General features: G+C 36.4%; 1 protein-coding gene across 6 annotated transcripts in view; it reads right to left on the bottom strand.

Moving 5' to 3' along the window:
- ADAMTS20 (ADAM metallopeptidase with thrombospondin type 1 motif 20) overlaps window positions 1–18,358 on the bottom strand; it is a 210,862-nt gene that overhangs the window by 73,533 nt on the left and 118,971 nt on the right. For 4 of the 6 annotated variants that reach the window (XM_063672644.1, XM_063672642.1, XM_063672645.1 and 1 more), the window contains 10 exons: window positions 17,304–17,430; window positions 15,680–15,890; window positions 15,384–15,548; window positions 14,409–14,573; window positions 13,424–13,543; window positions 12,693–12,800; window positions 5,477–5,641; window positions 5,083–5,373; window positions 4,209–4,370; window positions 2,430–2,606 (listed from right to left, as the gene is read on the bottom strand). In XM_063672644.1, the coding sequence (XP_063528714.1) occupies window positions 2,430–2,606; window positions 4,209–4,370; window positions 5,083–5,373; window positions 5,477–5,641; window positions 12,693–12,800; window positions 13,424–13,543; window positions 14,409–14,573; window positions 15,384–15,548; window positions 15,680–15,890; window positions 17,304–17,430 (1,691 nt within the window). The remainder of the gene's footprint in view (window positions 1–2,429; window positions 2,607–4,208; window positions 4,371–5,082; window positions 5,374–5,476; window positions 5,642–12,692; window positions 12,801–13,423; window positions 13,544–14,408; window positions 14,574–15,383; window positions 15,549–15,679; window positions 15,891–17,303; window positions 17,431–18,358) is intronic. The other 2 variants (XM_063672643.1, XM_063672647.1) reach the window with 2 other exon arrangements.

The following is an 18,358-nucleotide window of genomic DNA, read 5'->3' on the forward strand; positions in this document are numbered from 1 at the left end:
ATGTTAAACTTAAAAGCATTACAATATTTATTAAATAGAACAGGGGTCAGCAAACTTTTCCCAGAAAAAGCCAGAGAGTAAATATTTCAGGCTTTGTGAGTTACAGAGTTTCTATTGAAACTAATCAATGCTACTGCTGTAGTGCAAAACCAGCCATAGATAACACATAAACAAATGAGCATGACTGTGTTCTAATAGAACTTATTTAAAAAAATAGGCAACAGGCCAGATTTGGTACATGGACCATGGTTTGCTGACCTCTAAAACAGAGAATCTGACTCACAAACACTTAATTTTAATTGCTTCAATATCTATTATAAAGCATGAGACCTAAGTAAATGTTTAATGCTTGGTGAATTGAAGTCATGAATGGGTAGAGAAAATAAAAGGTCTATGCTCAGAAACAAATGCCATTACAATTAAATCTCATTAGCGGTTAGGATTCTGCTTTCCTAATTGGGAAAAAATTCCAAGAAAGTAATCCATAGTCTTCTTAAGAACTAGGCTTGCAAACTAAAACCAATAAAATGAAAGAAGATGCAACAGAGACATAGTAAGCAGAAAGTGGATTTCCAATCCAAGATAGCTAATAAAAAATATCTTTTTATAGTGAGTTCTTATAGTATTTCAAATCTCCCCAAGTAAACTGTAGACTCCATAGGGATAAGAAATATGTTTCAATTGTCTCTGGATCACAGTGCCTAGGATATAGTAGATGGTCAGTAATGACATTTATTAAATACATATGTGAGTGCTTTCCATGGCAAAATATGTTTTTCATTAGTTCCCACAAGATGATGGTCCTTTGAGGCAGCAATTTTACTTTAAGATCCTCCTATAAAGTTAAAATGTTCTGTTGTTTAATATTATCAGTCACACTTTGACTATAAAGATGAATTTCAGCCTGAACCAGAGCTTGACCTATTCTTCAAATAACATGACTTGAAACTTGGGTTTACTTCTTATTATAAAGATGTTTGGGTAGGGCAAAACAAAACCAGAGCAGGCATCAAGGGTTGGTTGTAAAACTGGAGTTATAACTAATTTTCAAATAAAGAACCACATAGCTTTATAAATTTAATTACAAATAGATTATAAACTCAAATCAGTTTTTCACTTAATGGAAATATACTTGGTCATTCTTGATTTAAAATATCAATGGTAATCAAAATGCCTATTTCAATATACTTATATATTAATTACTCCTCAAAAAAAGATATTTGAAGGCTACTAAATAATCATTCATGAACAAAGTTTATGAGTTTTGTCTATGGCTCCAATAAAAACCCAGAAAATTAAAATATTCCCAAACCACTAACTCCACAAAGTGGGAGAAATGCATAATCATATCAATTATTATATAAATTAAACTTTTGCATGACATATGTAAAAAACTGTAAACAAGTTATGTTATGGAAGTAAATTTCTCTACTTTTTTAAACATAATATTTTCACATTTCCAAACAAAATAATAAGTTGGATAATGACAAAAAACAAGTTTTAAAGAATACTATTTGGTTTTTGGAGCAGTTATAGATATCAACAGATGAAAGCCACACATAATTATATGCCTAAACAAGACACAGCCTTAATTTGCCATTTTTACAAGCACAACATCAACATTATATATGAACGTAAATAATATAATGGTCCTGATTAATTGACAGCAAGCCAAACATAAAATGGAGAAAAATATTTCCATTAGAACAGTAGTATGGTTCAAAGTTCACATATTACAAAATAAATATATAAAAAAACTATTATATATGTTACACTACTTGAAATTAAACAGATTCCTCTTCCAAACTATCAAATTTCAAAACACAAACCAAGAGGGCCAATGATATACTTTAAAAAGAAATTGGAGAAGACAAAGTGTATGCATTCCACAATTTATAAAGAGAATAAATTAAAGCAAAAGAGACAAAACAAAACAAAACAAAAAAGAATAAGAATATTATGATACCATACATAGCACAGAATACTATGCAGCCATAACAAGGAATGATATCATGTCCTTTGCAGGGACATGGATAGAATTGGATGCCATTATCCTCAGCAAACTAATACAGGAACAGAAAGCCAAACACTCCATGTTCTCACTTATAAGTGGAAGCTGAATGATGAGAACACATGGCCACGTGGTGCGGAACAACACACAGGGGCCTGTTGGGGGAGGAGTGTAGGGGGCAGGGAGAGCATCAGAAAGAATAGCTAGCTAATGGATGCCATGCTTGATAGCTAGGTGATGGGATAATCTGTGCAGCGAACCACCATGGCACACATTTACCTATGTAGCAAACCTGCACATCTTGCACATGTACCCCTGAATGTAAAATAAGTCAAAGAAAAGAAAAACAATGAACTCTCCCTCACTCACACTCAAACTTTAAAGTATGACATGTTAACAAACAAGAGTGCTATCATACCGATGTCCATGGTTCCTGATGCCATGACACATCAGCAGGGCAAGCATGCATATGACACTGTATTACACTAGGTGGCTTGTTTACGATTTCACAGTTGTGATCTTCTAATATTTGGCCATTGGGAAATTGACATATTACAAGTCTTGATTTTATTCCTCCTCCACATGTTTGTGAACACTAAAAACAAGAATAGGAAAATTCAAAACTGTGGTTTTAAAGAGAATAATGTATTGCTTCATTCAATATTTAAACATAATTAGTAATTATGTTTACTCTAGTAATTTTAACATAATTAGTTTACTCTAGTAATCTTACCACATAATTATCAACATTTCTCCCTAGACAAAAAAATAAAAGTTTCAATTCCACGACTTTAAAAGTTGACCAGATTTTGAGGATTAGTATCGTAATATATTTCAATAAGACATCCAGGACCTATAAGATAATGTTGGCAGGTTAAGCCAGAATCAAAATGTATTTATCTAAGTAATGAGCATTAATTACATAATGTACAATATCCAATCAACAGGTTACTAAGTAACCATGAAAGCTATTAATAATAAGGTACGTCTAATTTTATAAACATGAAATGTTCAGTATATATAATATAAAAACAGCAAATAACAAAACAGCTGTATAATGTGAACCAATTTCTAAAACTCATGTAGAACAAAAGCCTGGCAGGAAATATACCATATATATAGATACAAACTTTTTTGCTAAAAGTTTGTATCTCTATTTGGACATATAATTTGAATTTTCAAAATAAGTGCATGTAAACTCAGAAATAGAAGTTACTTTAGTTTTGGAAAACAGTAAAAGTGTATCTTAAAAATGTGCTTGATATGTATTAACACCTGGTCTGGGTGTACTTTAAAAACATGGTTTCAAACTCCCCATGAACAGAAATTATGTGCTAAAAATCATTAAGCGAAAACATTTGACTAATTAGGTCATTCATTTTATTTATCCAAAGCTAATAGAAATCTTTGCTTCTTATTTATTACCATTCCACATTATGAAGGAGGTTAGTATTAAAAGTGACTTTAAAAAATTATTTTTTCATTTCCAGTGCCTAGAGAGTGCCAGTGCACGAAGCAAGTGCTCAATAACTGACAACTATCTGGCTTAAAGAAATAGATTTGCCAAATGCATAACTTAGTAATAGGATTAAACATGCTTTATATTTTATTCGAGTTTTCTATTTTTATATCAACCTAATTTTCTAAGAAATTAAGAGAATAAACCAATTTTAGAAAGATACTAGTAATTCAAAGACACATTGCCAAACATATTAGAGTCTGTTGAAAAATCTAGAATATGCATTTTTTAAATCATGAATGAGTGACCTAAACCATGACAGAACATCTATTAAAAGAACATGGTTTAATCACTCAATTAAAAAAAAAATGTAGTCGGGAGAATCACTTGAGGCCAGGAGTTCGAGACCAGCCTGGTCAACATGGTGAAATTCCCATCTCTATTAAAAATAAAAAAAATAGCCAGGCATGGTGGCACACACCTGTAGCCTCAGCTACTCGGGAGGCTGAGGTGGGAAGATTGCTTGAGCCCGAGAGGTGGAGGTTGCAGTGAGTTGAGATCACACTGCACTCCAGCCTAGGCAACAGAGTGAGACCCTGTCTCCAAAAACAAAAAAACCAAAAAATCTTTTTCTACATAGTATAGTGAAATCAGATTATCGAACAGTATAAGATGCTTTTTACTTTCATTCTTCAGAGATGTAATAATCTCACAAGTTTAGAAAATATTAAGACTTACTTCTCCCCAATTTCCGTAGTTCCACTGTGGACAAGGCCCTGGACCACAGTGCTGTAACTCTGGAGGCTTGGAGGCTGCATCGCAGTAACTAGCACTTTGTCCATTTTCATCCTGGCAGACCACAGCCCTACGCTGAAGACCTCCAGAACAACTGCTAGAGCACTGACAAGAATAAAACACAAAATATGCACAAACTGCGGATTCCACATCATGAATTTACACGGTAAAAAAAAAAAAAATCAGCATTGACTCAATCAAAATCAAACCCTACATTAGAATCTCCTTCATTGGAATCACAATTTGAATTGAGAAAACCTGTCAAAACACTTGAGTTTTACTGGGAGCTTCATTAGAATTTGTTGATGAAAAGGTGGGACTTTCAAGTTTGCATTAGGAAACAATTTTCACTTCTGTCGTAAGTGTTAAGTAAAAAGAAATTAAAGTTTTGAGGCCTCACTAGAAAGGAATAAAAGACAGTATTAAATTACTCAACTTTACACTGGTGTTTTTCTTTATTTTGTATTATTAATGTTATGTAAAATACGAACTACAACTATACCATTTGTAGTTTGTCATGATTTTTTACCAGCTTATTGTATTGCTATCATAATAATTTTGGGATTTAGGTTTATTCATAAACATTTATAGTCTTACCCCTTAAAGTGTTTTCTTTTGTTTTTATTACAATGAAATCTAATCAGAACTCTAGCATTTGTAATGAGCATCAAAGACACTTAATCCTTTTAATATTTAAACTATTGATCTTGAAATAAATTTAGCATTTAAAGTACTGATGGCATCATATACATACCTGTTAAAAGGATGTAATATAACAAAATTACAGAATTAATATAACTCAATAAAGATGGCTTACTGATCCCCATGGTCCGGTTCTCCACTGGTTTCCTCTGACTGATGGATGGACCACCTGATTTTCATTATCTTCAAGTGTGTGAGTTAGTGGCAAATTCGTGCTTAGATAATAGCTTGGCTGCACAGGGGAATTAGGAAAGTGGCTGTGTGCAGGAGGGCAGGCTGCCAGGCTACATTCCTGTTCCATCAAAGGGCGAATTTCAGGATCACAGTCATTCTCATCAATTGGCTGATGGTAGTTCATGCATAAAACTTGTCGAGTTGTTTTTCCATGGCCACAGGAAGCTGAACACTGATCAAAAATTTAGCCAGTGGTAATATACAACATTAATTTATATTTAATATCAAATATATTTAAATTTTTCATTTTCTTTTTTTCTCATAAGAATACTTACGGGTGACCAATCCCCTGCTTGCCACTCTCCACAAGGGGTAAAACAGTCCCATATTTCAGGAGGTCGGGGTAAGTGGGCACAGTATGATTCATCTGCTATTCTATCAAGAGCATCACGACAGCTTACATAGCGGGCTTGAGTACCTCTTCCACAAGATACGGAGCACTTTTTAAGAAATCAAATTGTATCCAGGCATTACAGAGTAGTACCTCACCCATGCCCCTTTTACATAGCTGTTACTCACATTTCTAAAACTTCCAGTTTCTTGAGAAATTTTAAATTATTATAGATAATATTACCTGACATCACTTCTGAGTCAAATAAAGATGGGGTAGTGAATATTCCAATCAGTTTAGATCATAAATTTCACAAATAATGTATAGTAATTTCAATAATACATAAATATAATGATTTAAAATAATGCTTAATTATTTGCTAAAATTAAAGATACTGAAAATATTTTAGGTAAGAGAATCTTATGATATCAATAAAAATAATTTTGATATATAATATCTACTACTATCTAAGTAACAGATAGATATAATTCCATAATTAAAATATTCAGAGAATATGTGAAGCTTAAAAATACATATTCTACAAGATTTTAGCAATGTATACTCCACACACATTAAAGCTTTCAGTACAGAAAAACAACATGAAAATGCTTGTAGTTTAAATAAAAGCCGATAAAGCCTAATACTAAATCTGCTTCTCATAACAACCTGTGATATAAGTATTATTAGTATTCCCATTTTGAAGATTAGAAAATAGACTTGGAGGAGGAGCCAAGATGGCCAAATAGGAACAGCTCCGATCTACAGCTCCCAGCATGAGCGACACAGAAGATGGGTGATTGCTGCATTTCCAACTGAGGTACCGGGTTCATCTCACTGGGGAGTGCCAGACAGTAGGTGCAGGACAGTGAGTGCAGCGCACCGTGCACAAGCCGAAGCAGGGTGAGGCATCGCCTCACCTGAGAAGCACAAGGGGTCAAGGAATTCCCTTTCCTAGTCAAAGAAAGTGGTGACAGACAGCACCTGGAAAATCAGGTCACTCCCACCCTAATACTGCGCTTTTCCAACTGGCTTAAAAAACAGCACACCAGGAGATTATATCCCACACCTGGCTCGAAGGGTCCTATGCCCACGGAGTCTCGCTCATTGCTAACACAGCAGTCCAAGATCAAACTGCAAGGCGGCAGCAAGGCTGGGGGAGGGGCACCCGCCATTGCCAGTTATTTGTTTGATTAGGTAAACAAAGCAGCCAGCCGGGAAGCTTGAACTGGGTGGAGCCCACCACAGCTCAAGGAAGCCTGCCTGCCTCTGTAGGCTCCACCTCTGGAGGCAGGGCACAGACAAACAAAAAGACAGCAGTAACCTCTGCAGACTTAAATGTCCCTCTCTGACAACGTTGAAGAGAGTAGTGGTTCTCCCAGCACGCAGCTTGAGATCTGAGAACCGGCAGACTGCCTCCACAAGTGGGTCCCTGACCCCCAAGTAGCCTAACTGGGAGGCACCCCCCAGTAGGGGGTGGACTGACACCTCACATAGCCAGGTATGCCTCTTGAGACAAAACTTCCAGAGGATGATCAGGCAGCAGCATCTGTGGTTCACCAATATCCACTGTTCTGCAGCCACTGCTGCTGATACCCAGGCAAACAGGGTCTGGAGGGGACCTCTAGCAAACTCCAGCAGACCTGTAGCTGAGGGTCCTGTCTGTTAGAAGGAAAACAAACAGAAAGGACATCCACACCAAAAACCCATCTGTACTTCACCATCATCAAAGACCAAAGATAGATAAAACCACAAAGATGGGAAAAAAACAGAGCAGAAAAACTGGAAACTCTAAACATCAGAACGCCTCTCCTCCTCCAAAGGAACTCAGTTCCTCACCAGTAATGGAACAAAGCTGGACGGAGAAATGACTGTGACGAGTTGAGAGAAGGTGGCTTCAGATGATCAATCTACTCCGAGCTACAGGAGGAAATTCGAACCAATGGCAAAGAAGTTAAAAGCTTTGAAAAAAAATTAGACGAATGGATAATTGGAATAACTAATGCAGAGAAGTCCTTAAAGGACCTGATGGAGCTGAAAACCAAGGCACGAGAGCTACATGACAACTGCAGAACCCTCAGTAGCTGATGCGATCAACTGGAAGAAAGGGTATCAGTGATGGAAGACGAAATGAATGAAATGAAGTGAGAAGAGAAGTTTAGAGAAAAAAAGAATAAAAAGAAACGAACAAAGCCTCCAAGAAATATGGGACTATGTGAAAAGACCAAATCTACGTCTGACTGGTGTACCTGAAAGTGACGGGGAGAATGGAACCAAGTTGGAAAACACTCTGCAGGATATTATCCAGGAGAACTTCCCCAATCTAGCAAGGCAGGCCAACATTCAAATTCAAGAAATACAGAGAACACCACAAAGATACTCCTCAAGAAGAGCAACTCCAAGACACATAATTGTCAGATTACCAAAGTAGAAATGAAGGAAAAAATGTTAAGGGCAGCCAGAGAGAAAGGTCGGGTTACCCACAAAGGGAAGCCCATCAGACTAACAGCGGATCTCTCTGCAAAAACTCTAGAAGACAGAAGAGAGTGGGGACCAATATTCAACATTCTTAAAGAAAAGAATTTTCAACCCAGAATCTCATATCCAGCCAAACTAAGCTTCATAGGTGAAGGAGAAATAAAATACTTTACAGATAAGCAAATGCTGAGAGATTTTGTCACCACCAGGCCTGCCCTAAAAGAGCTCCTGAAGGAAGCACTAAATATGGAAAGGAACAACCGGTACCAGCCACTGCAAAAACATGCCAAATTGTAAAGCCCATCAAGGCTAGGAAGAAACTGCATCAACTCTCGAGCAAAATAACCAGCTAACATCATAATGACAGGATCAAATTCACACATAACAATATTAACTTTAAATGTAAATGGGCTAAATGCTCCAATTAAAAGACACAGACTGGCACACTGGATAAAGAGGCAAGACCCATCAGTGTGCTGTATTCAGGAAACCCATCTCACGTGCAGAGACACACATAGGCTCAAAATAAAGGGATAGAGGAAGATCTACCAAGCAAATGGAAAACAAAAAAAGGCAGGGGTTGCAATCCTAGTCTCTGATAAAACAGACTTTAAACCAACAAAGATCAAAAGAGACAAAGAAGGCCATTACATAATGGTAAAGGGATCAATTCAACAAGAAGAGCTAACTATCCTAAATATATATGCACCCAATACAGGAGCACCCAGATTCATAAAGCAAGTCCTCAGTGACCTACATGACCTACAAAGAGACGTAGACTCCCACTCAATAATAATGAGAGACTTTAACACCCCACTGTCAACATTAGACAGATGAATGAGACAGAAAGTTAACAAGGATACCCAGGAATTGAACTCAGCCCTGCACCAAGCGGACCTAATAGACATTTACAGAACTCTCCACCCCAAATCAACAGAATATACATTCTTTTCAGCACCACACCACACCTACTCCAAAATTGACCACATAGTTGGAAGTAAAGCACTCCTCAGCAAATGTAAAAGAACAGAAATTATAACAAACTGTCTCTCAGACCACAGTGCAATCAAACTAGAACTCAGGATTAAGAAACTCACTGAAAACCGCTCAACTACATGAAAACTGAACAACCTGCTCCTGAATGACTACTGGGTACATAACAAAATGAGGGCAGAAATAAAGATGTTCTTTCAAACCAACGAGAACAAAGACACAACATACCAGAATCTCTGGGACACATTCAAAGCAGTGTGTAGAGGGAAATTTATAGCACTAAATGCCCACAAGAGAAAACAGGAAAGATCTAAAATTGACACCCTAACATCGCAATTAAAAGAGCTAGAAAAGCAAGAGCAAACACATTCAAAAGCTAGCAGGAGACAAGAAATAACTAAGATCAGAGCAGAACTGAAGGAAATAGAGACACAAAAAACCCTTCAAAAGACTGATGAATCCAGGAGCTGGTTTTTTGAAACGATCAACAAAATTGATAGACTGCTAGCAAGACTACTAAAGAAGAAAAGAGAGAAGAATCAAATAGATGCAGTAAAAAATGATGAAGGGGATATCACCACCGATCCCACAGAAATACAAACTACCGTCACAGAATACTATAAACACCTCTATGCAAATAAACTAGAAAATCTAGAAGAAATGGATAAATTCCTCGACACATACATCCTCCCAAGACTAAACCAGGAAGAAGTTGAATTCTGAATAGACCAATAACATGCTGTGAAATTGAAGCAATAATCAATAGCTTACCAACCAAAAAAATTCCAGGACCAGATGGATTCACAGCCGAATTCTACCAGAGGTACAAAAAGGAGCTGGTACCATTCCTTCTGAAACTATTCCAATCAATAGAAAAAGAGGGAATCCTCCCTAACTCATTTTATGAGGCCAGCATCATCCTGATACCAAAGCCTGGCAGAGACACAACCAAAAAAGAGAATTTTAGACCAATATCCTTGATGAACATTGATGAAAAAATCCTCAATAAAATACTGGCAAACCGAATCCAGCAGCATATCAAAAAGCTTATCCATCATGATCAAGTGGGCTTCATCCCTGGGATGCAAGGCTGATTCAACATATGAAAATCAATAAACGTAATCCAGCATACAAACAGAACCAAAGACAAAAACCACATGATTATCTCAATAGATGCAGAAAAGGCCTTTGACAAAATTCAACAACCCTTCATGCTAAAAACTCTCAATCAATTAGGTATTGATGGGACGTATCTCAAAATAATAAGAGCTATCTATGACAAACCCACAGCCAATATCATACTGAATGGGCAAAAACTGGAAGCATTCCCTTTGAAAACGGGCACAAGACAGGGATGCCCTCCCTCACCACTCCTATTCAACATAGTGTTGGAAGTTCTGGCTAGGGCAATCAGGCAGGAGAAGGAAATAAAGGGTATTCAATTAGGAAAAGAGGAAATCAAATTGTCCCTGTTTGCAGATGACATGATTGTATATCTAGAAAACCCCATTGTCTCAGCCGAAAATCTCCTCAAGCTGATAAGCAACTTCAGCAAAGTGTCAGGATACAAAATCAATTACAAAAATCAAAAGCATTCTTATACACCAATAACAGAAAAACAGAGAGCCAAATCATGAGTGAACTCCCATTCACAATTGCTTCAAAGAGAATCAAATACCTAGGAATCCAACTTACAAGGGACGTTAAGGACCTCTTCAAGGAGAACTACAAACCACTGCTCAAGGAAATAAAAGAGGGTACAAACAAACGGAAGAACATTCCATGTTCAGGGGTAGGAAGAATCAATATCGTGAAAATGGCCATACTGCCCAAGGTCATTTATAGATTCAATGCCATCCCCATCAAGTTACCAATGACTTTCTTCACAGAATTGGAAAAAACTACTTTAAAGTTCATATGGAACCAAAAAAGAGCCCGCATTGCCAAGTCAATCCTAAGCCAAAAGAACAAAGCTGGAGGCATCACACTACCTGACTTCAAACTATACTACAAGGCTACAGTAACCAAAACAGCATGGTACTGGTACCAAAACAAAGACATAGATCAATGGAACAGTACAGAGCCTCAGAAATAATGCCGCATATCTACAACCATCTGATCTTCGACAAACCTGAGAAAAACAGGAAATGGGGAAAGGATTCCCTATGTACTAAATGGTGCTGGGAAAACTGGCTAGTCATATGTAGAAAGCTGAAACTGGATCCCTTCCTTACACCTTATACAAAAATTAATTCAAGATGGATTAAAGTCTTAAACGTTAGACCTAAAACCATAAAAACCCTAGAAGAAAACCTAGGCAATACCATTCAGGACATAGGCATGGGCAAGGACTTCATGTCTAAAACACCAAAAACAATGGCAACAAAAGCCAAAATTGACAAATGGGATCTAATTAAACTAAAGAGCTTCTGCACAGCAAAAGAAACTACCATCAGAGTGAACAGGCAACCTACAGAATGGGAGAAAATTTTTGCAACCTACTCATCTGACAAAGGGCTAATATCCAGAATCTACAATGAACTCAAACAAATTTACAAGAAAAAAACAAACAACCCCATCAAAAAGTGGGCGAAGGATATGAACAGACACTTCTCCAAAGAAGACATTTATGCAGCCAACAGACACATGAAAAAATGCTCATCATTACTGGCCATCAGAGAAAGGCAAATCAAAACCACAATGAGATACCATCTCACACCAGTTAGAAAGGCAATCATTAAAAAGTCAGGAAACAACAGGTGCTGGAGAGGATGTGGAGAAATAGGAACACTTTTACACTGTTGGTGGGACTGTAAACTAGTTCAACCCTTGTGGAAGTCAGTGTGGCGATTCCTCAGGGATCTAGAACTAGAAATTCCATTTGACCCAGCCATCCCATTTCTGGGTATACACCCAAAGGATTATAAATCATGCTGCTATAAAGACACATGCACACGTATGTTTATAACAGCACTATTCACAATAGCAAAGACTTGGAACCAACCTAAATGTCCAACAGCGATAGACTGGATTAAGAAAATGTGGCACATATACACCATGGAATACTATGCAGCCATAAAAAATGATGAGTTCATATCGTTTGTAGGGACATGGATGAAGCTGGAAACCATCATTCTCAGCAAACTATCGCAAGGACAAAAAACCAAACACCACATGTTCTCACTCATAGGTGGGAATTGAACAATGAGAACACATGGACACAGGAAGGGGAACATCACACTCTGGGGACTGTTGTGGGGTGGGGGGAGTGGGGAGGGATAGCATTAGGAGATATACCTAATGCTAAATGACAAGTTAATTGGTTCAGCATACCAGCATGGCACATGTATACATATGTAACAAACCTGCACGCCGTGCACATGTACTCTAAAACTTGAAGTATAATAATAAATTTAAAAATAAATAAATAAATAAATACTTGAAGCAAAAAAAAAAAAAGAAAAGAAAATAGACTCAGAAAACTTCAATTTCTTGTCCAGAGACACAGAGCTCTTGAAAGGCAAAGGACTTAGCCATTAATTCCTAATTCTAAACCCTATACTTCTTTGATACCATCAAAATAGCTGAGAATAAATGTATACGTTAATTTGTGAAATCTCTAGCAACCATTTTGTTGATGTATAAAATCCGCCATAATAGAAACACTGTATCTATTAAAGAAATTCACTTACTGGGGTCCAAGAACCGTGTCGCCATTGTGCCATCTTTTTTATGAGAACAGTTGGTAATGAAGCAGTCTCAAGTTTAGAAATAAATGAGCAAGGTGTAAGTACACAGTTCTGTTCAGAAGAAAAATGGATCTCGTAAAACGTTAATTAATGACTGATTTACACAAAATCTAATACTTCACTTCTTCTGTATGTCTCAAGAACAGTTCCATACTAAATTACAAATTGGTAATATGAATGTTTTCATTTTCAAAAGCACTAACTACAGTATTGTCAAGTGTCAGTAGTGGATAATGACTGAATCCTAAAGTTTGGACCATTCTGTTTGATTGCTGAAAAGGAAAAGAGCATCAGTCCTTTAAAAATACTGCTCAGCTAAAACATTCTGAACGGACACAAAACTCCACCTTAAAAAGCACAATACACTTTAGGAGTTCACGATATTTATAAAAATAGATATAACCTTCTTCTTCAGTTCAAAGAATGGAAATTCACAAGTTAAATGAGTGAGCCCTTAGCAGATAAAGAGTAAAAAAAAAAAATTCATTAATAAAGCTACAAAGCTGGCAAAACCAAGAACAACAAATTCTATTTTTTTGCCTCTCTCTCTCACATACACGTTTTTAAGGCATACAAATTTAAGTGGAAAAAAATAAGTAAAGAAATAATTTTAACACATCAATAATCTTTCTGTCTCATAAATCTTTTTGTTTGTAAACCATGATTCTTTTTACCTGTCTGTCACTGGGGCGACTAGCTTCATGGCATTCTGTGTCCTCTAACACTGCACTAACTAGCTCATTGACACATTTAACATCTCGCATCTGATACCCATGTCCACATGTGGTTGTGCACTGAAAGAAGAATATAAATAGATATTAAAAAAACATTGTTTTCCAAAAGTTACATAAACTTCTATTTTCTTAATGAATACCCTGTTAATAATATACTTTCAATAATCTTTTTATCAGTCCTTTATACCAAATTTAAGACTTAAAAAGAGCAAATTCAATAAATATGCATATTTATTCAAATTTAGTAAATACCAATCCAATATTGAAGTTAACCAAACTGTACAACAATTAATGTATTCTAAAAAGCTGTCATATAAAAATATAAATAGAGGCCTGATATTTTAGAAAGCAGTCAATATGATTTAAGGAAACTAAATACTTTTCAAACACCACCTAGTGTATGCATGTCATTTAATATACTAAGTAAATTTTAAAGAGACAAAGAAGGAACAGCATATAAAGTTAAAGGGAAAATGAGAGAAGGCTTCCTGCCAACTGTGGCAACCTCTACAGAATAATAAGCTACTCCATCCTCATCCAGCCTGATCATTGCTCATCCTGCAGACTCCTAGCTGCCTGTTCAGCAAAACGTCTAAACAATGCCTATCCTAAAAACAATAAAGATATCAATGCAGGCACAGAGATGAAAATATTTATAATCTAAATAAAGCTGATAAAAGCATAAAGTCTGTAGCATTTTGGTTAACAAAAGGGAATTCAAAAGCAAAGCTGAAATATTTATTACAGCAAAATTAGCAGTACTGTCAACATGTTACACATAAAGATTCACATTTCAGGGTTGTTGTTTTTTAATAAACCAAGCCAAATTCCATTGCATCCACTAAGGGAGGAGTAAATATAACACAACTTTTGTGCTATTCTGTAAAGATAGATCAAATTAGAAAAACCCGTATCATATACTCACAGGACCCCATGGTCCTACTTGCCAGGAAGCACATGTATGAAGTTCACATGGACTCAGAGATTCAGGTTTGGTACTTGAATTACAGAAGTCATCACTCAAGTGATCTACATTCAGCTGACACCATACCTGCCGCTGCTTTGTTCCTTTACCACACGTAACAAGGCACTGTAAGAATACAACTGATCATTATTTATTTGCAGCATTAGTCAACACAAATGCCTTAAACTGATGCAATGATCAATTTGCATATGGAAATACAGTTGAAAAACCATTCCCAAATGCATTTTCCCTCACTCCACCAGAGATATTCACTGGGTAAAATCAGCCTGCCCCTAATTTCTGCTGCCCAAGTCACACTGAAACATCCATTTATCCTAGAAACAAAGGTGCAAAACTAACCTTAGAATAAGTATTCATCCCAGGCTGCTGTGGACCCTGGCACTTTCTTATGCAAAGGGTTATAGATTAAATATCAGTTAGTGTTATTACTAGTCAGATACTGTAAATAGTATAAAGACAAACTATCTTGTACATTTCATTTTTTTTTTTTTTGAGACAGATTCTCACTCTGTCACCCATGCTGGAGTGCAGTGGCCAATCTCAGTTTACCGCAATCTCTGCTAATTGATACCTCCACCTCCCAGACTCAAGCAATCCTCCCACCTCAGCCTCCCGAGTAGCTGGGACCACAGGTGTGTGTCACCACATCCGGCTAAGTTTCACTATGTTGCTCAGGCTGGTCTTGAATATCTGAGCTCAAGTAATCCACCCACCTCAGCTTCTCAGAGTGCTGGTATTACAGGCATGAGACACTGTGTGCCTGGCCTGTCTTATAAATTTCTAACAGCTTTGATAATAGTTATTTACAAAACGATGAAATAAATTTAAGCACTTTTAAATTTTGTAAAGTCTTAGATTACAAAGCTTTACTAACACACTATTTTAATAGTTCCAAGCCTCATGTGTTCAATGTACCTTGCTCCATTCACTAGCAGCCCAACTGGGACAGGAAAATTCATTGCAATTCTCTCTCGTCACTCGGGACAGTTCTTGGCATTCATTGTCAGCAAGACGATGGCCAAAGTTATTCATACAATAAGATTCTCGAGACCTTTCCCCTCCTCCACAACTCCTGGAACACTGATTTAAAAAAAAAAGTGGTAACTAATGGAAAAAAATCAGATTTTCAACAAAATTATACTTCAGAGTAACATAAGTATGTAATTAGAAAGAAAGGGGCAACTTTTTTTAAGCAATCATTTTTATTGTACCTGAGACCATTCTGAATAATGCCATCTTGTGAAGACACAGTTACCATGGCATAGTTCTCGGGCAGGAGGTTTAAGCTGGTCACCACAGTAGTGGTCATCAACTTGAACAGTCTGTCCTTTATGAATGGAATACTTCATGCAATGGATGTCCAAGGTTCTATATCCTTGACCACATTGGGATGAACATTCACTTTTGCCAATAACATGCCACCTTGAAAAAAGATGTTACTATACTTAGGAGGTATATTACATAATTTAAAAACAAATTCAGAGACACTCATGCATTCAGTTTTTAAAATCCTAAGAGTTGATGGACAAACCACCAAAAAACAAAACAGTCTGGAGCCAGGAAGCCAGCATTATACTACCGACCTCATGCCAGCATTTGGTGGTAGCTTTGGAGGTGTGTCCAAGGAACCCCAAGCTTCCTCAAAAACCTTTGAAAACAACTGGTTTAGATCATGATTACCCAATTACTTAGTGGCAGATTTAAGATAATAACTGAACATATCTGACTGCCAATCAGATAGTTTCTCCCTATGCAATCCCTCTATAAGTATTTCGATTTTATGACCAGGGAAAGTCTAGGAATTTGACTACATCAATAAAAATAAAGCATTTATAAAGTTAACTAGTTTTTATAAAGTACACCACACTTTCTCATTCATTCCTGTAATCTATATTTAGACATGTTTCCAGGTAAAACATGTTTTCCACAAGTAAAAATGTTAGTTATAGCCAAATTATCCCAATTGTAGTCTAGCATTCATCAATGTGAAGGCACCAGTATAACAAAGCACAGAATTCATGGAATTCATTTCCGTCCCTAATAGCATCTCAAGAATTTCACTGTGCTTCCTTTTACTACTATGTAGTGGATGCAACTTACATAGGCAGTTCTACTACTGTGCTTCTGCTATGTCTTCAACCAACATCATAAATATATAGAAATTCTCATCAAGTGAAAGAGGTTCTGGCCATACCTGAATGTTAAATGGCACCTGCTACAATGCTAAAAATAAATGTATAAATATGATAGATGGACTCATTGTATACCATGTCACTACAAGACCAATCACGCACACACACACACACACACAAACACACACACACACATACACAAAACCAAATAACTAGAAATTTAAGTTACAAGTGTAAACTTGCTGTCATGATCTAGGATCAATTTCCCTAAAGTTTAATGGACAAAATACTGATAGAATATCAAGGAAATCAATCAGTTTGATTTCTCCAAACTTCAGAAGTTTACTGGTTCATTAATTCGTGGAAAATAAAGAATCATGCTAAAAAATTTATTATTTCAGATCTCTAAATCATCCATTTTCAGATAACAGTTTACTTGCATTTATTTTACAGACAAAATTGCAATCTTTTTCTACACAAAATGTTGAGGCCTATATACTGGTATTCAGAAAATACTATGAATGAAAATTCAAATCAATTATGTACTGAGTTTTACCATAAAATAGTGAGCCTGAAATTTTTTCATGGCATGGCAAATGATGAGTAATAATTATATGTCCACGCTGTGTCAGTCACTGTGTTAGACATTTTAATCTTAGCTCACTTATTAATCTGGTTATATTACATATTATTTCTCTTTTACCTTATTTCACAGTCTGTATTGCAACTTTGAGTAACAAATGATGGAAGTGGCAAGTGGTCACATTTTTTATCAGACACAACACTGTGATCACTCTTATGTATGCAAGTTATTTTTCTTCGCTGAAGACCTTGGCCAAAGTCAAATGAAAATAAAAAATGAAAGAAAAATTCACAGTTAGATGTTCCATAATTATGTAATTCTGCTAATAGCTTAAAGGAGTCAGCTAAGCAAGTAAAAATTTCCAATGCAACATATAGGATACACTAGTATATTAATCTAGTGAGGAATGACTTTTATAATAAGTAAGCTGAATCCTGAATGACTGAAAGTTTGCTTAATGAAGAGATGTACAGAAGATGGGACAGGCATTGGAGTAAAACGAAATTCACTATAGTGGGATAGAGTGGTTGTTGGTGAATAATTGAGTAGCTAAGGACAGCACTGTTGCTATACAGTACACTATATTACTGTCATCCATCAGCTACCTCAGCTACCTCCCCTTTTCCCGTAAGAGGATTGCACATCTCTATTGCTACAATGTTATAGTAACTTCCTGCAGGGGAAGAACTCCTTCCTGTGGATTGGCATCAGGCTTTATATCAACAGACTGAAAAGGAATGTGACCTATTCCAGTCCCACCCAGCTCTCTTTCCTTTTTCCCTCTGCCTCCAGAACATCATTTCCCAGATAGAGCTGATCTTTCAGCCTGGAATCATGAAAAAAAAAGGCATAGACAGGCAATAAAAAGATCAGTGTCTGTCACCGGTTGTGGGGGAAAGAAGGAAGAATAAATACATGAAGCACAAGAGATTTTTAGGGCAGTGAAACTACTATGTATGATATTATATTGGTGAATACATGTCACTATACATTTGTCAAACCATGGAATTTACAACACAAATAGTAAACTCTAATGTAAACTATGGACTTTAGTTAATAATAATGCATCAAAATTGGCTCGTCAATTGCACAAATGTGCCACATTAATGCAAGATGTTAATAATAGAGGAGTGTGGAGGAGAATGGCAGAGGGAAGAAAGATGAATATGCAAACT

The sequence above is a fragment of the Pongo pygmaeus genome, chromosome 10, assembly GCF_028885625.2.
Source record: "Pongo pygmaeus isolate AG05252 chromosome 10, NHGRI_mPonPyg2-v2.0_pri, whole genome shotgun sequence".
In the NCBI taxonomy this organism is placed as follows: Eukaryota; Metazoa; Chordata; class Mammalia; order Primates; family Hominidae; genus Pongo; species Pongo pygmaeus.